Here is a 19,937-nt window from a genome sequence, read left to right as displayed (position 1 = left end):
GAGAATAAAAGTCAATGTGACTTAAATTTATAAAATCATGATAAATATTCCAAGAGTAGACATAGTCTTTTTTTTCAAGTCTTATTCATCCAAATATTCCTCTAATTAGTTAATTTAAGTCTGTCTTGTTTTCTGTTGTACTGTACAATATGTAGTACAGTGGATGCTCTGGCATCAAACTACCTGTATTTGAAATTGGGTTCTTCCTGTACAATTTGTGTGACTTCTCTAAGACCAATTTTCTTATCTGTTAGATGGAGGTAGTAATTGCAGCTACCTCATTGAGGCAGAAGGGTGAAAGGAATAATAACATACAAAGCATATAGCAGTGGGACAGGCACTATCATTAAGTAAGCTAATATAACCATTATCTCCAAATTCAATTGACTATCTGATCTCAATGAGGATACTTAACATTTGTCAAGAAAATTATATAACTACCCTATGTCTGTTTTTATGACAATATAGTAATGACAATTTATATTAATTTTATCATTTCTTTCTTCTGTTCTTCTATTGACCATGTAGTTATTGGAAGTTTAGTATATGCAAGGTATTAAGTAGGTCAGGCAACACAAAAAACAATTTAGCCACTACCAGTAGAGATAAAGATGAGCTAAGAGTTTCAGAAAATGTTGCTGGAATTCTACATGGTCTTATAACTAATTAAGTTTAACAAACTTAAATACAAAAATTACAGTAAATAATTCTCATATATATAATCTGAGTTCATTGGTCTAACATAAACATGGAAATGGTAGGTCCTTAATAAGCTAGTCACAGTATATACCTTTTCCCATGCTACAGAGTTTTCAAGCCATTTTTGCCAAATTGTTGAAACTCCTCCTATTTATTCAAAGAAAGAAAATTATTCTCAACAGGCTTCCAGTTTCCCATCATTGACAAAATTCATAAGCAAAAAAATTCTTATTATACTCTTGCACTTATTTAATATATGCAGGGCCATACAGAAGGGAGGGATGAGGGAGATATAATGATAGTATACAGAAGAGAAAAAGATAAATATCCATACTCTCATGAAGCATAAATGTACCTTACTTTCATCTCAAGGAATCAAGGTTCTCCTTTTGAAATGAGAAGAAAATTGCCAAATGTGTCTATACTTTTTTCTTGGCCATTCCATAAAGAATTTATTTGAGGCAGCAAGAGTCAGGGATTTCCAAAAGCAAAAAAAAAAAAAAATGTAAGGAGGCCCTGAGCGAGCAGTGCAGGAAATGAAAAGGAAGAAAACGCCAGGAGCAGAAAGTATGTGAAACTAAAATCAGATCAAACTTAAAAAAGAAGTCAATTGGAAAAGGAGTATTCCATCAGGAGTAAGATATCCTGAACAGTTGTGTTAATTTGGTGCTATGGCTTAATTAAGTGAATTTTTCTCTGAAACATTGAATCTAGCTAATATATCTGAACAAATTTTCCATCTCTATTCTTATTTTACCATTTTGTTATATCAAATGGATTTCTAAGTGCCAGTCACTTTTTGTCGAGAATATGTATGGTGTACATCTCTGAATTTCTTTGGTCTTAATGTTCAGGTACCTGCAAAGCCCTTGATATCTTACATAATCTAATGATGGATAAAAAAGAGAACACACTTTTCTCTCTGTTCTTCTGCTGCTCATTGATCATTATTTCAGTGTCTTTCATGGAGATGGCCCTAGAGACCAATACAACAGTCAAAACCTAAACTGGCTTGAAGATAAATGGAAACACTTTTTCAGAAAATACAAATGTCAGCATCCTCCCCTCTTTATTTACCACAAATGGTTAAGGAAAACAAGCCTTATCTACAAAGTCACTTCTCCAGATCCACTGTGAAAAAGACCAAAAGCTCTTTGAATGTGTAGGCAGATCCTGATCTCAGATTTTTCCAATGCCAAGAGTCAGCCTAGGTGGCAATGTCATGATCCCAATAGCTGTCATCACATGGCAACATCATGGCCAAAGTGGGAACACCACTCCTCAATGATTTGAGCATTTAGATCTTCTAGGTAACAATCTGTCCTACCTATCTGTTCCTAAATAGGTGAAAGTAACAATAATCAAGTGCTTCTAAAGCAATTCTCTTACCAAAAAAAAAAAGTGCATTAGCACATTTTTCTACCAGGGTTTCAAACAGAGATTTAGATAATTGTGATACAGGTGGTCAAAAGGACTAAACTCTGAGAAACACTGGTGTGTAGATAAACCCTCTGTAACTCAGTCAACAAACAGATAAAGCTGTGATTCCCAGGAAGTGCGACTGATGCCAGCTGACTGCTTGAGAATACAGAGTTCTAGGCTTACCTCCAGATTTAGTGGAGCCCTTAAACCTGCCTATGAATCAGTATATTTTAAAGTTTTCCAAAAAGTTCTAATACTCATTCCATTACAAGAGGAAAGGGATTGTACTTTACATTAACACATCCATGGGGGGAGGGGTCCTTATTCACAATTTACTAGCTCTCTGACCTTATATAATATCACTGGCCTATAAACTGGCTGTCGTGATGCTTTAATAAAGCCATGCATGTCAAGAACCCAACAAGTAGTCGTCGTCGTCGGCAGCCGTCCGTCTCGAGAGACGATGGTGTAGCTTCTTAAGAGTCTATCTGCATCGCCGAGAATGGCTGTGCAGTCCGACTCGGGAGTGACATGGTATCTGTCTCCTCCCGTGTTGAATCGACATCTTGCGATGACGCTGAAGCTACAGAGCCTGGGCAGGGTAATATGGAGGGTCTGCTGTTGCCCATGCAGCAGACCCCCCCTCTCTTCGCAGCTGAAGGGTCCAAGGGAAAGACGGAGTCGATACAGCTTGGGTTCAGGTGCGCCGCAGGAGTTGCCGGTGTTGACTACAACGTCAAACCGCCTTAGGGACTCCGGCTCCGGATTTTCTGTCGGGGTTTACTCCCTTAGCCTTTCCCCTGAAGAGGTATGCCGCAAGGCAGCGGAGGTTTTTTGGAGTCAGAGTTTTCCTTCTCTGATGTACCCTGACTGGAAGATCGAACCAGCGACACTTAGCTCGCAGGCCGATGCTCAATCCACTGAGCTAAACCAGCCAGGGCAACCAACAAGTAGTATGCTGCTGGTTATTGTTATCATTATAGTACATACCCAGCTCTAAGGAAGATATACAGAAGTAGAATGTGTGGTTTGCCACTTTGAGAAGCATATAATCTATTTAGAAATATAATGTAACTATTAATAAAAATGTAAAATATGAGTTTATATTCTATGGCAGTAAATATTTGCAGACAACGCAATATTCTGAGTAACAAAATATATCATAAAACAGAACTTCCGGCCAAGATGGAGGCTTAGACGGACACGCTAGGTCTCCCTCTACAACTAGAGAGGAATACAACTACTTCAAAACAAAGGATAACTAGAAATTCCAGAAAATAAAACTACACGGAAGCCCAACATATGAAGTTATAAACCAGCGGCGCCTTTTGGGCAGGTAAGAGCAAAAGAGGGCGGCGCTGTTTGCGGTGGCACCAGGGACAGCGGTGGGGAGAACAACCCCAGCTGCAGTCGAACCCCCGGAAGCTCGCGACCCCAACGCTGGGGAAAGCAGCCACCACATCGCCTTGAACAGTGAGGCCCAGGGGGGCGGGAGGATGGATCCCGGTCTCCTAGCGGAATAACTGTGTGAATCCATCTTGGACCCCCGCCCCCAAAGAAAGTGCCACAGGGCTGCGAAATAGGTCGCGGACAGGCACCGGTCGCTGGATTGTGACGACAAAGCACCACGGCACAGCAAGAAAGGTTGCCGAACGGCGCCGGTTGCTGGGTCATTACGAGTACACAGGCACTGCCCCCTACAGCCGGCCCAAGAAAACAAAACGCATCTGTTAAAATGAGGCAGACAACTATAGCAATCCCGGTGGCACAGCTCACCAGGCAACAGATAGAGAACCTGACAGATGAACAGATAAGAACCCTGTCAGATGCTCAGTTCTGGGCCATTGTTATCAGGTGGCTTACAGAATTCACAAAAGATCTGGAAAAAGATGAGAAAGAAGCGAAAAACATAACGAAAGGAACAAAACCACATACGAGACAGATGGTGAGAAAAAAAAATCCAGAGTTCATTTCAACAAACTGGAATATGGAGAAGGAACAAGCAGTCAACCAATGCAGCGAGAGGAAATGGGAAGCAACGATGAGAGGATCAGAAACCTCTGGGACAGCTATAAAAGGCCCAACATAAGAATCATTGGTTTGCCAGAGAGCGAGGAAGATGAACTAGAACTTGAAAAATTGAGTGAAAATATAATAAAGGAGAACTTCCCAGACTTGGGGAAGGAAATAGATTTACAGGTCCAGGAAGCACAGAGAGTTCCAAAAAAACTGGACCCAGGGAGAACCACTCCAAGACACATTAGAATCAAAATGTCAAAAATTAAAGATAAAGAGAGAATCTTAAAAGCAGCAAGAGAGAAGAAAAGAATTATGTACAAAGGGGTCCCAATTAGACTATCAGCTGAGTTCTCAAGGGAGACCCTGCAGGCAAGAAGGGACTGGCAAGAAATATTCAAAGTAATGAAAATCCAAAACCTACAACCACGAATACTCTATCCAGCGAAATTGTCATTCAGAATAGAAGGACAGAGAAAGTGTTTCCAGGACAAAATAAAACTGAAAGAGTTCATTAGATCCAAACCACTGTTATATGAAATGTTAAAGGGACTGGTTTAGAAAAAGGAGGATCAAGACAATGAAATCTAAAATGAAAACTGCATCACAAGAAACAACAGAAGCTAGGGAATTGAAACAAAGGCAAACTAGACAGGCAACGAGAGTGGAAAAAGAACTATAGGTACGGGGAACATATTGGGGGGAGGTCAACAGGGAGGGGGAATGGGGAGAGGGAAGGAGATGATATAGGAATTAAGGATCATGTAGGAGGGAATGGAATAGACAGAGAGAGGTTGAGAAGAACTGTATGCACAACTAATGGACATGATCTAAAAGAGAGGGACAACTGGAGGGAGTGGGGCCACCGGGTGGAGGGGAGCAGAGGGAAGGGAAATTGGCACAAATGTAATATTATAATCAATAAAACATTAAAAAAAAATAAAATAAAATATACGTAAAAAATAAAAATAAAAAATAAATAAATCAATTATCAAAAAAAAATCTTAAAACACAGAATTATAAGAAAACAGAAAAAATTATTAAAAGTTTGCTTAATATATCTAATATTTCTAATTCAGGTGATCTAATTTTCATCAATTCACCAAAGTTTAATTTATACTAAAAAACACACTAACATCATGAGTGATAGTCAAGTTATTATTTAAAACTGAAGTAGAAAAAGACTAGGATACCTGGGAAAGAAGCCATGGGGTAGGCTTCGAGGGACTCCTGAAACCCCTAAGTATTATGCAGAGTTGTTTATATGAGTATGGGTATTTATGAGGGGACACTCATAGCTTTCATTCGATTCTCAAAGGGTTTGGTGGTTTCCCCAAGATGTTAAGGATCACTGAAGATTCTAGTTCAGCACATTTTATGTACATCCTTGTGTCTGCTGAGGAAATTTAATTTCTGATTGCATTCCAAATAGTCTCCTTGTTTGCTTTCTGTTAAAGTCAGCTGCATCATTTTCCTCAGGCTTTCTCCATCCAAACATCCTGAGAAAAAACTAAGAAGGGAAGATTTTATTTTAGGAGACTGTGAAGCAGAGTTTCATGGCTACTTCAGCCTATTCTGATTCTGTAGGCATCAGAATGAGAGTTCATGTATGGGCTTGAAAAGTTCCAATGGCAGAGACTAGCTGATGATTATTTTCTGAGTTTTCCCTTTTTATTTTTTATCCATTGCTCAGTTGTTTGAATGATTTTTCTTTCACTAGTTCTGTGTATCTTTTTATATCAGATAGAAAAGTGAAGGAAACAATTCAGTTTTGCCAGCTTGTATTTTGCCAACCTAGCAATTCTTCTACTTTGTGTTTTATTTATAATGTGGGAAAAACACTATTGATGTCACATTTTTATTTCCCTCTTCCTTTAGGTGTGTGTGCAACATTGATTGTTCTCAAACCAACTTCAATCCCCTCTGTGCTTCTGATGGGAAATCTTATGATAATGCATGTCAAATCAAAGAAGCATCATGTCAGAAACAGGAGAAAATTGAAGTCATGTCGTTGGGTCGATGTCAAGGTAATGTTCATACAAAAATTCATTTCAAAGAATGGTTTTAGTCTTTGTGTAGAAATGAAAAGTGAAGATAACTTCTTAATAGGTAACTTTTTCATTTCCAAAAGGCAGTTCGGATTTATAATGGATAGTAGAGTCTACTGTAGCATTTGTGTTGATTATAGGAGCTTGAGACCTATCAGCAATGGTCCGTATCTTTTTCTATACAATGGGACTATATCTTCAGAATGCCATAAAGATAGCAGTTAATATTCAGAAGATAACAGACATTCTTGTTGCTGAGGGGAAAAAAGGAAAATCAAATTTATTTTAGCAAAGAATCTAAGGATTTCTTAGACAACCTTGAGATTAAAAGTAAGTCACACTATTTTTTTTTCTGATTCCTTTTTTTTAAATTATATTTTATTGGTTATATTGTTACAATAATTTCAATCTTTTCCCCTTTGCTCCCCTCCACCCAGCACCCCACCTCCCCCCACAATCCCCCACCAAATCCATGCCCATGGTTCGTACATACAAGCTCTCCCGCTTCACCCTTTCATATATTCTTCTTTTTTAAAAAAATAAATAAATGATTAATTATTTTAACAATACAAAATAACAATCCCTCCTTCTCAGATATTAAGACCCTTTATAATTGTATAAAGGACAATGGGCGAAGGTCTCAAGCTCCTCTAACTGCTTCAAGCTGGCCATGGGAGAGAAGGGGGTAAGAAGGGGAAGGGTCTAGTCAAAGAACATGTATAAATCACACTATTTTTATGTAGGGATTCACTAGAAATATTTCAAGTACATTTTTAAAAGCAGGATGCAGCAAAATAGTCTACTTTGTTTCTTGTTCAGGAACATTTCATTGACTTTTGACTTGTTCATTTTTACCCAACTTATCTTAGTTATAATTCTAACCTTCTCCTTGTTCAAAACTTTAGAAAACTACTGTCCTATTATTTACTCTCAAACTGAAACTGACATTGTAAATCTGTCTTTGTATAAAGATTGCTTAGGAGTACAGTTATAAAAATTCCTTACTTGCAATGAAAATAATGTTGGGGGATAGTATATATATTTGCTAATAGATATTAAGAAATAATCTATCTTTATTGTTAATTTTTTAACACAGATAACACAACTACAACTACTAAATCTGAAGATGGACATTATGCCAGAACAGATTATGCAGGTACATAGTATTTTCCACTGCAAAATATGAGCACTTCTAAAAAATAGTTCTGAGGATTCATTGTTTACCAATGATCCTGAGTTGAACTGCGTTGTCTTCTCTTGCTTTGTTCAGTCTTTCTATAAGCAAAAGTAAATTTTTTGAAGCAAATAAGACATTTTTTTGCCAGATTTAAAACAATTGTCAAAAATGTCAGTAAGATATAATTAACTTGTTTTGACAGTGCAGTGGTACAAATGACAAAACATTTATCAAATTAATGGGCATCAGTGGAAATTAATGCAATTTTTGTCAGTATACTATAATAAATGCAAATCTTATTGCTTGAATTTTCATAACAGTCAACAATAAAAATGTTTTCTAGTCTCTAAAAAGCTGGAAAGAAAAGACAGCTATAAATAGTAATACAAGCTGTCTCTATTTAGATGGAAAGTTTCAAAGGTATGTATAATTTATTTTTTAAACTAATTTCTTTAACTTACCCAAAAAGTAAAATGTATTTTCTGACATGTGCAAAATTACAAAGAATTTTATATAAAAATGTAAATTTTATTTAGCAATTATAAGATATTATTTTGAGGAACATATTTACCTAATATAATTTTCCTAGAATGTGAAATAATTTATAGATATGCAAATGGGATTTCAACAGAGGCTTGAATTTTATGCAAAATTTAGAATAAAAATATAAAAATGCAATCATTGAAGTTGATTACAATATGTAGGTTTTTTTTAATATAGTTTACCATTTATCTATTAAGCATTTGTAACTATATTTATGACTAACAGTTGAAAACAATTGCTTCTTATTTTTCAAAATATGTACTACCACTTCTTTTTGAAATTGCATTTCCTTTAACAATATTTTTGATGTTATCATTATATACAAATTAAATCTTGATGAAATTGAAAAAAATCAGTCAATCAAATGTTTTACTTGAAGATACTGCAGACCTCTTCAAATCTGGAAGTAATAAAGGATTTCTTTTTTAAATTTTTTTATTGTTATCTTAATGTTTTTCAATGTGTAAGTAAAACTTTTCAAATGATAGAAGCCTAGAATATGATAGGCAATAATACCTGGAAAACCATTAGATCTATTATTACACAGCTGTTCCCAAAGTGTCTAGGTGAAATATTAATAGATGTTCCTTGAAAACAATAGTTCATTTTCAATACTTTTGGGAAGAACACAGATAAAAAAATAAAATTTTTATTATAGAGAATATCTGACCATCACAAAACACACACACACATGTAAGCTGGATAGTATAATGAACCTACATGTACTGATCACTCAAAGTAAATAACATCAACCCATGATTAACCTATCCTTTTTGCACTCTTATCCTATCTTTCCCACTTTCAAAATATGTAAAAATGAATGCCAGAAATTACATCATTTCAGATGAGATCGGGTGTCTTCAGGGTGGTATAGCCGTAGACTGCATTGTTTCATTCACAATACTTTGACCTTCATCTTTAAAAGATCAATTCTTTTTTAAACTATTTTACAATGTCATTATCAAACCTAAAATAATTATGAATACATCTTTATAATACATAGTTTTATCAACATTATTTGATGAATAACACATTTTTGTATGTGCAAGTTTTACAGTACTAGTATTCCCAAGAATGCACTTTAGAATATGTTGATCTTCAAGAAACTATTAAAAGTAATAAAAGATAATAATAGAGTATTAAGTTCTGAAGCTAATAATACATATTTGTATTTTAAATGAAATAAAAATTAAATTCTATGGCTTCATTATATACAACAACTGTATCTTTTGTAAACATCTTATTTATTTATTTTTAGAGAGAGGGAAAAGGAGAGAGAGAGAGAGAGAGAGTAACATGGATGTATGAGACAAACAGCAGCCTGCAGGCTCGTGTCCTGGCTGGGAATCAAACCAACAACCTTTTGGTCAGCAGAACAATGCCCAGCACACTGAGCTACACCAGTCAGGGTCAATAACTGTGTCTTGACAGTGTTATAAGACAGTACCTGGTGCACTTAACTTTACTGGTGCCTAAAATATTTCTAGATTTCATAAAGCTCTTATTTCCATTCAATGCATAGCTTACTTACTAACTGTGCTTAAAGTACTTTTATACCTGTTTTGCAAAATAATTCATTTGAAAAAAAACTTCAAAAACTTAACATTCTATGCACATTTCACCATTGAACTACCACTGAACTCACAGGAAAATCAAACTTCTTCCTGAGAATATTGTCCCTGTAACAAAGAACTCTTCATGTTGATGACAATCACTCCACAAATATGTGTGTTTTGCTGGGCTAAATTTTTGTTCCAAAACAATTCATATCTGAGTTTGGTTTCAAACACTCTCAGATCGTCAGTGTCAATTATTTTCTATCTTATCACTTTATTAAACATGAAAATGAAAGAGAATTTATTTTTAAATATATGTCAATGAAAACTATTCATCTTCTACTTTGACATCAGATTTATGTAGTAAATCCTAAAGAAAACCTTTTAAGATAAAAGTAAGGTTTAAAAACAAATATTAGTTGAAATCCAAACTTAAGACAGAAGTGAAGTAATGTCAATTGAAGCTTGCCATCCCTAATTAAACATTGATTGCATAATTTAAAATTTTCCTTGATTTTAATTTAGATGCCTTTGTCTTTCTTGATGATCTCATTAAAATACAATGTATACCTCTTTTTAAACATGATTAAAATAACAGTCATGCTCCTCAACATTTCTGAGCTTACAACAGTATTTGCATTTTCCTGACTTTTATAACACAAACTTTGGAAAAATAAAGGGAACCAACTAGAGACTCAGTATGTCACACGCTCTCGATCTCTTTTTTTTTTTTTCTTATGCTTCTACTTAAAATACATATGCTCACTTTTTCTAAATATTTTTTACTAAAACCCAGAACAAGAATAAGTTAATAAGCACTGAATAAGTGACCATGATTTTACGACCCATCGGTAAAAAAAACAAAAACACTGGAGACTAACTAATTGAGAAAGCACTGACAAAAGAACAACACGTCCTCTTAATTTCTGTTTCACATGCTCAGAACTCCCCAAGGAGAGAAAACAGGAACTCTATGACTCACATTCCTAGAAGTTTGCTGTGTGCTCTGTGTGTGCTCACAGCTAATTTAGTGTCAGTATCTTCCCTTGTTAGACAAAACATTCATGAACTCTCCCACCAGAGGGAAGTACTGGTCCTAACACACTCTCATTTTTTTCCTTTATGTCATTAACACTAGAGGTTTAAAACTTTTAGCAACACCCCACACACAATTCTTTTCTTTTGAGCCTACCTTATAGCTATGAATATAAGAACACACGTTTCTGTTTATAAAAATGGGAATATACTTTAAAGAAAGCCTAAATCTTAAATAAGCTCTTATTTTTAATATCATTTTTTTTTAAAGCGACTGCAGTAGGGACCAACAGGGACTGATTTACAAAAACAAAAAAGAAGAAGCAAACTAAGGGAGCCATGCCACCAACAAGAATACCAAGGTGGATTAGAGCTGAGGTTCCATGATCCTCACAGGTACATCACTGCAGTTGACATGAGGAAAACAAAGAATTTGCCAGATATCCTCAGCAACATTACTTTCTGGTTGAGTCTGACTTATGTTTCTATTCTGCCCTCTCTCCTTTACTGAGATCCAAGGCATGAGTGAGTCCTGAATCAAAGGCTTTGGATCTCGTTGTTTCAGGGCACAGGGACAGAATTCCTGTCTGATAAGCTAAACAGGCCACCGAATGTTATTTTCTCCTCACTAGTCCAAAATTTGGGCTTAGAGTCAAGTCTTTCTCTTCACTTACAGAAAGGTTTATAGAGGACACAATTTTATAAAACCATAAAGCTAGGGCTTTCAGGGATTTTTATTTTTAATATCAAATTTTCTTTCTTGGAGTTTTAAAGTAGCAAATGTTTTCTATATCTTGAAATTATGTATACACAAATAATTATATATATATATTACTTCCTCATGTCTTGTAATTTTAAAAAGTGAGATTCAGCTATTTTGTTTTTCATCATCTGGTATATATATTTTCTGATTGTGTCGTTTTTCTGTCTAAAGGTCTGGTCATGCCTTAGAAAATAATGGCTACATATTTTTACAGTGCAAATGTACTTAATTCATAAATTGTTAGATAAAAAAAGAAGATAAATTATTTTATCTTTTGTCATCTAGAAAATCACATGTATTTTCTTTTATAACATTCTATACCAGTTTTCAAAAGGATTTTCAGTAGCTTATAATTAAAACATATACATTAAGATTGTTTAAAGATGTTAAAAACATAAAAACAAAACTGTTGAGGGAAATAAATATAATAAATATATCACAACATAGGTTATTATAGTTACTGTATTTATCCCTAGGCTTTTTTGCAACCAATGTAAAAAGAGAAATTGTGATTGAATCAATTTATTCAGAAAATACTTACGGAGTTCCTGTTATATGCACTTCGCTGTCCTGGGCTTCACTAAGGTGAACGCATTAACCTAGGTTTCTACTAAGATGAAACTTAGGCTTTAATTGTCTGATAAAAAATAAATGATCAGCTCAGAAACCAAAAACAAAGTTTCTCTAGTGCTAAATTCTAAAGTAAATATTTAACATAGATCTTTTTATAAGGCATCTCTAGAAAACATAGATGGATAATATCGCTAACAGTGATTTTTATAAAATATGTCAAGAAGCTTTTCATATGGCTGGAGATTTTCAAGTCAATTTTTGATAATAGTTTAGAACATAGCTTTAAAATGCCTATAATTCAATGGTAGTATTTCTATGGCAGACTAAAGTAATGAGCTACATTTATGTATATTTCCAACTTGGAAAAAATAAGTAAATAAGACAGAATACTGAGGGAAATGGCTGTGAGGAGAATTATATTCCTCATATATCTATAGGTTCAACAGGAACTGGATGACAGAACAATCAGAAAACCTAAGGAAAGATAAAAAATTATTTTAGATTATAGTATGGATTCTGGGGAAAAAGAATTTTCCCTGTTTTTACTAGCTGTTAATGGGAAAAGTAAGCCTGGAGTCATCTCCAGGTTTGGGAGGGAACCAGGGTCTTCCTAGCTCTGAGTCTAGGTACAGGCATGCAGAGAGTCCATATGTCTGCTCATTGCACATTACACTGTGGCTATTCATCATTTCTTGTAACATTTAGGGGGATTAATTGTTAGGAAATGTTCTCTTTATAAATCTCCTCCTTATCTTTAAGCAATAATTTAAATATTAAGTTAAGGTCTGAAATATGGAAGAAAGCAATCAAAAATACACATTTAAACCAAATTCTATGATCTTATTATTATTCCATCAACCAATTTTTTCACACTAAGAGGAAACTCACATCTTGAAAGGGTATCTAGATAGTCGATGTAATTGTCATAATAATTTGTTCACTATAGAAGCCACTGTAATTCACAAAGGTTTTTTACACATATTGTTTCCTGTCTTGACAACAGAAATGTGAAGGAGATGTTATATGCATTTGACAGGCAAGAAATTGAGGTTCAAGAAGATTAAATAAAAAGACTATGTGATAGAGCTAAGTTTCAAACCATCATTGCTAATTTCATATTCCAGCAAAGTGTGAACAGTGAGAGGTCAGGGAAGAAGTGTCACCACCTAACATTTGTAGGGGCTTTGGGACTCACTCTGCACCTTGGGAGTTCAGACTCAAAAATTTCTCCATGATGTCTACATTGCTGTGAGATGCTCCAAAGAGTTACTCTTCTCTTTGAACTTATTTCTGTATCTTATAAGCATCCTAAAAGTGCTCTATTGTTTGGTTTAAAATTATTGGTTTCTATTTCCCCACATGGACAAGAGAAGTCAAAGAGAACAGTGTGTGCTACTGAGTAAATCCTACATTAATAGAAAATGTGTGTGTGATACTTTGTAGCTTTATAAAAATCCATTCACATTGCTTTATTTGTTCTAATATTAACCCAATAAAACAAGATCGCAAATACTACGGGAAATAAATGTGAGGCCAAAAGAAGCTGAGTGGTGGACCTGAAACTGGATGCAGTATTTTGATACACTGACCACCCAACCATGCAAATCAGGCACTTGCTTGATTTATGTACTGTATGCCTCTATTGCTCCTTCACTATACATACACGGACATGAATATCAAGTGGTTACATATCATATTTATAACATGAATTTATTCAGTCATGTGGCAAAAATATGCATTTTAAATGGAGGCTTTTCCATTTGCTCATGAGCACAAGGCACACTTCACTGGAAAACATGTTATATCGAGGCCAATAATTTGATCTGTAGGAAATAAATAAATAGCAGCAAATGCAGGCAGCAGCTTGTAGCACAACTATTGGTATCAACAGTGAAATAAATAAAAATGTTTGCCCAGGCTATTGCAGTGCCACCAGACTAGCCTAGAATATTTAAGTTCAGGAAATGAATTAAGATGTCAAGATTTCTGAGGGAAAGTGTCTCAATTCAAGTATTTTCCCCTCTGGGATTACATTAGAGTGCTGCAAAATTCATAAAGCTTTCTATGAGCTCTAACTCACAATTTTTCCTGGTCTCTTGAACTTCTGTGCTTTCATTGTTTTCCCTATAAAATCATCTAGCCACTCATCTGTAATATTACGTTATGTTCATGGTTATAGATAAACACAAAAATAGTATTTGCAATACAGATGAAGGTTTTCTACTGAAAAGTTGCCTTGGGCCCTGGTAGACACTCTGGAAAACTTTGTGTTATATGCTCTCGTCCATAAAAGCATCCTGCTTCGTTTATGTGCACTTTTTCCTATTTGAACTGCTTTCTGAAAAATAATTGTTCACCTTGAGGTGTTACTTATCTTCCTTCTTCCATAAAGGTATGGCAGTCAGTTGTTAAACCCACTAGAAATCATACAGGATTGAGTTTAGACACTGGCCATGCATGCTTTTATTGATTATTTAACCTTGAGACAATTTAGTGACCTTTTTGAGCCTCAGTTTCTTCATCTGCTCAATGGAGTTAAGCCTACTTCCATAAATTTGAAGTCTGAATTAAAGGACATCATACAAAGCATTAGCAAGCAACTAGTAAGCTAGATATTATTTTCCTTTTGGTTTGACAATTGAAATTTTATTTTTATGAGATATATAACATTATATGGCATACGATCTGTTCTTATATGTGTTCAGAGTATATATATTATACACATATAATATATATAAACTTTTTCAATTACAAACATTTACTTTTTTCTATACGGGTCATATAACAGTCTGTTGCAAGAGACTTTGACTTTTTAATTCATTATAAAGAAATATTTATTCAGCATCTACCATTTATAAATCTTCAGCCCACTGATATATCTAAATGTTCACATGGCTAATTTTTAGTTTTCCTCCAATCAGCATAATTTTATGTATGGTATATTTTGATCACTTTAAATTTACATGATCACCATATTACAACATAAGAATCAAATAGAAATTTGATGAGAAGATATAACATTTGAAAGAACTGCAAGATCATGATATTAGTTATATTTATAACCTTTAAGATTAGTCATTTATACCCTAGTGTACATGTTTGAAGGAACTACATATTCATCACTTAAAACAAACCTATATAATGGGTGACCACATGCCCCTAGGGAGGTATCAAACAAATGTAACAGGAATGTGGTATAGAGAAATTTATTTCTGTTTATGTAAAACATTATCTTCACTCAGAAAAGTTAATGTATACACATCATCAATCAACACACACACACACACACCTTAAAGAGGCAAAACATCAAGGCTAGAGCAAATGTTTTCAATAAAAACTAATTATCAAGAAAACAAGTCTACTAAGTATAGGAGGCAAAGAGGAAAAATTGTGCTCAGACATCTAGATATCATTTGTGAAAGTGACAAAACTCTTCACCTTAATTTACTTTTTTACCTTAAGTATGTCATTTCTATTCCTATGAGTGTAGGTAGAATGTGTGAAACTGAAAGAAGAATAGGTATATGTATATATGCTCTGTATTATTTTTGAGCACATTGTTTTCCATAAAATCAATAAATAAAATTCAAGCAGTTTCAGAAAACCAAAATAGCCAGAGCACTTTGATTTGCTGCTTTTGATCATGAATCTGACATGCCCCAAACATATGAACCCACATTATCGAGCACATTAAAGATTCAATTCTCACATCTTGATTTTTGAGACTATGTACAAACATAATCAACTAAAAATATTTTTAAATATCTGCGAAACTAAAATATCTCAGAGAAATTACATTTCTAAGCGCTGTTACTTGTTTCATGGGTCATAGCTTATTTCCTCTAGTTTCCATTTGCTCATGAACACAAGGAAAATGCTCAGACTTGTAGTGTGAACTCCAGTGTAATCAGCAGAAACCTAATTTATGAACCAAATTCCAGGTATAACAATGTAGAGAAACCAGTGGTAAGGCTTAAGGGACATGGTGATCCAGTAACATGAAAATTGCAGTGGGGACCAGGGAGGACAGCACCCAACCCTATATCTGAACCCTGAGATATGGGGGAGAAGGGTAGAGAACATGGCCACCTTAACAGAAGGCTGAAGGGATTTGGTATTCCCAGGGAAAGCTAGTGCTTTCATATGCAAGAAGAGAAATGAGAATTTCAGTGAAGCATCTAACAATACAGGGGAATTTGCCAATAATAGAGCATAGTTCTAGGTGGTTGAAATTTGGGAGCAGAGACATAATCAAGGACGGAGAACCAACAAAGGCAGCACATCATGAATATGATGATTCAGTGGTGATGGGCAACTGGGACATGACAGGGCAAAAAGTAGATATTGACTAAATTTATGATATAAGTTCTTGGACTTATAGACTAAGTCTAAATTTTCAGCACATCAAGAATAAACTGTCACTCTGTGGTGAATTCAAATTATCCAGATTTAATGTCTGTGTATTGATTTGCAATGAAAAGAGTTACCTAGGTGACTTGGGTCCTTTGACCAGTGCTTTCTCTTCTTACAGTTGAATTCTCTGAGAAGCCCAGTTATAGTGAGGTCACTTCACATAGTGATGCTTTATATACTTAAAGCATCAAGCTAAGACAGCCTGATGCCAATGTCCACACAAAAGGGATACTCTTGCCCCCCAACTAGTATAGATAACTAAGTGCCTTTGGCTAGGACCTCCTCTGTGGTCAGAGCTTGCACCAACACTGTTGGCCTATATGACCAACTCTCCTTTGTTGAGATTCCATTTGGGGGTATTTATTGTCCAATTTACCCCTTTTCCTTGATAAAGTATTACATTTAGTTAGGGTGAAGTTGAGGCCTGCTCTCCCAGAGCCATTTTATGACGTTAAGGCATTCTAGTACTCTGGAAAAGCACAAGGCATTTCTATTCTCCTTACTTCCGAGTTCCTCTGGGATCTCATTAAAGAGCCCCCAAGAAATGAGAGTGTAAGTATAGAATACCCATATTACTGATATTGGATTAGGTGGGTCTTTCTAACATGTGGAACCTATAGAAGCTTTTACACAAAGTTAACTTTGAAAGCTGTTCTTTAATATAAAATCCAAAAAGGGTTTGAGCAATAACAAAGAAAAATGAATAAACCTTAGAAAGCAAGTTTAATATTTGGGATGTTCTAAGTTAATTCTTAACATTTATGCTGATAAATATCCTTTCAGTGATATTGTTAATGTTTCATTTCATAAAACATAAAAAGAATGAGTTTATTAATTATCTCACACAGTATGAGATGGAGAGTTCTGCAGAGAGTTGTGAATGCATTAACAATGTTTGATAGGGTTACATAGTATTTCTGTAAAATATAGTCCAGGCCAATAAAAATAATCCACTGCTTTTGATCTCCTTTCACATTTTTTAAGATCCAAAGCTGTGTATGTCATATATGAGAAAACTCCCTTCCAAGAGTATTTCAGTTAAAAAATGCAAATGAAGTAATGGAAATGAATGTCTTTTTAACTAAAAAAAAAGATTAAAGAAAATTTTAAAAATCATTTAGAAATTGAATCCCAAAACAAGCTCCATTTGTCCTCCAGAAATTAAGTATTCCAGAAAGATCATGCTATTAGTCTAGAGAGTTTAAACCAACAAGCAATTAGTGTTTTGTCAGGCAGTACACATCCAAATTCCCCTCTGCAGATGGACTGCTCATGTACTGTCGCAATTATTCTACAAATCTTGCACCACTGGGTTTTTTCCTCTTTTATTTTTCTGTTATTTAAAGAACCTCAAGGAAGTTGAAGATTTCCAATTGCTTGAAATAATCTCTGAGCAAATCCCACTCTTGTCCCTATACCCCTAGCCATTCGCCCTTCGCAAAGTTGGCACACACGACTGTGTTTCTGATTTTTTTTTAATATGTTTATTGATTTTAAAGAGAGAAGGAGGTAGAGAGAGAGAGAGAGAGAGGGTGAGAGACAGAAACAGTTATGTGAGAGAGAAACATCAATTGGTTGCCTCCCATATGCACCCTGATCGGGGATTGATCCCACAACCTAGGTATGTGCCCTGACCGGAAATCGAACCCCCAGCCTTTTTGGTGAACAGGATGACACTCCAACCAACTGAGCCACACTGGCCAGGCCTATTTCTGATTTTAAATGAAATATAGCTATGGAAGCATGAGGAAGAACCAACAGGCAGACCAGAGAAACTTAGCTGTAAGAGAGTTTCAATAAAATTTCCACATTGTCTTCTCTACGTGGAACAGTTAATCATAAGCATAATCCCACATCAACAACAGACAACCACTGACGTTCACTTGTCTAGGCAGATTATCAGGACTGTAGTATTCTAACATTCAGGCTAGCTTCTTTCTGCAATTTAGCATGCTTCTTAGCTATTCACTTTAGCCATGAATTAGTATGTGCTTAGAAACACAGCTAATCATATTTGTATCCTAAAAAAAACCATTGTTATATTTATTATAATTATGATTATCAACATCATCATAATATTGGAAAAATAATACTACTGGAACAGGATCACTTCATTCCAAAATCAACTAAACATTTATATGTGTTATCTATTGTTTTAAATTCTTTACAAGGCTTTTTTCCAATGATATGACTAGTCATATTTATTTCTTAACTTTATTTGAATTTCAGTGCAAATGACTTATAAATAGCATTTTGTAGGAGAAAGGGCTTGGAATAAGAATATAGAAACGTTTGATTTAGTCCCATCTTTATTCTAAGCTAATTCATCAAAATTTAGATAGATAGATATGTAGTCTCTCAGAATGTAAGTTTTCTAATCAGCAAAATTTGAAAATTACATCATAATGATGCTTTTCTGGATTTGGGATTCTACAACCAAGAATATAGCTTTAGTTCAGAAATCATGAACTTGAGAGAAAATGGTTGACCATCCTCTATGACAGATATTCTCAACTGGGGCAACATTTAGCATCCTGGAGACATTTTTGATTGTCCGGGGGTGAGGGGTGCTACTTGTGGGTGAAGGTCAGGGATTCTGCTAAACATCCTACAATGCACAGGACAGGTCTCCACAACAAAGAATTATCCAGTCAAAATGCCAGTAATTTCAAGGTTTGGAAATCCTGCTTTATGGTGTTAGAAATTATGGGAAAGTACATATCACATAGGATCTAGAAATTAGGAGGGACTATGAAGTTCACAGCAAGGCTCCCTCATCATTTCTCAATTGTCCTGTGCCTTCAAAGGAGATATATATAGTCCCAGATGAAGGATCACTATCTTAGGCCAAGTTTTTCTTTTTTCTTTTTTTCCATCTTACTGCTTCAAACACACACTTTTGAAGAAATGATGGTCATTCCACAAGTAGAAATGTTCTTTAAGGTTGCATGAATAAGAAAGAATATCTGCTTCTGAAGAAGCATCTCAGAGTGCTAAAAATGCATCTAGCTAAAAAGGAAGTTATTATACTTAGTTAGCATAAGTTATTGAGGAGTCTCATAGGCATAATCCCTTCTTCAGCATTCCTAACTAGTGTTCTAATAATGCGAGACCCTGCTTTGCTTCTGTGTAAAGCTGTGTCATCTTTTTGTTCATATTAGCTACTCCTTACACATTTTGACTAAATTACTGAACCAAACACTGCCTGTTTGAAAGATCTTTAATCATGTTCTTTGAGGAGGCAACAGCAACCATTTCAAAGGTTCTTTTTATTATCCAGCACTTCTATAGTACAAATCTTTGTAAACCTTGGTTCATAGGAATAGGTTTAAAACCAACTGGCTAAATCCTGTTCAAGTATTCAACAGCAATTCTTAAGACTGAAATCCTGTTGTTCTCAAAAAGAAAAAAAAAAGCTTGATATGACATTAGAACTCTAGTAGTTAAGAAAACTTTCTCAGCTCAAACAGAAAAGGAGACTAAAGATATCTCTTAAATGGCAATTTAGTGCTCAACTAAACTGTGCCGTGTTCCTTAGGGAAGGACACCAACGTGCGACACTGTTTAGTGGCATCCAAGGCACAGATCCTCTTTGAAACAGAATAAACTTCGCTGCAGCAGTTTGCTGTCATACCTTGTGAAATAAAGTTATTGGTTTTGTAACAAAGACAATAGGGATATTTGTTTAAAAA

General features: G+C 34.9%; 1 protein-coding gene across 1 annotated transcript in view; it reads left to right on the top strand.

Annotated features, from left to right (window-relative positions):
• TMEFF2 (transmembrane protein with EGF like and two follistatin like domains 2) overlaps window positions 1–19,937 on the top strand; it is a 249,285-nt gene that overhangs the window by 194,594 nt on the left and 34,754 nt on the right. The window contains exons 6-7 of the mRNA XM_090282009.1: window positions 6,016–6,164; window positions 7,282–7,341. Of these exons, the coding sequence (XP_090138135.1) occupies window positions 6,016–6,164; window positions 7,282–7,341 (209 nt within the window). The remainder of the gene's footprint in view (window positions 1–6,015; window positions 6,165–7,281; window positions 7,342–19,937) is intronic.

The sequence above is a fragment of the Furipterus horrens genome, unplaced genomic scaffold, assembly GCF_987537825.1.
Source record: "Furipterus horrens unplaced genomic scaffold, mFurHor1.1.pri manual_scaffold_1, whole genome shotgun sequence".
In the NCBI taxonomy this organism is placed as follows: domain Eukaryota; kingdom Metazoa; phylum Chordata; class Mammalia; order Chiroptera; family Furipteridae; genus Furipterus; species Furipterus horrens.
The sequence above is the reverse complement of the archived record's forward strand: the minus strand, read 5'-3'. Positions and strand labels throughout refer to the sequence as shown.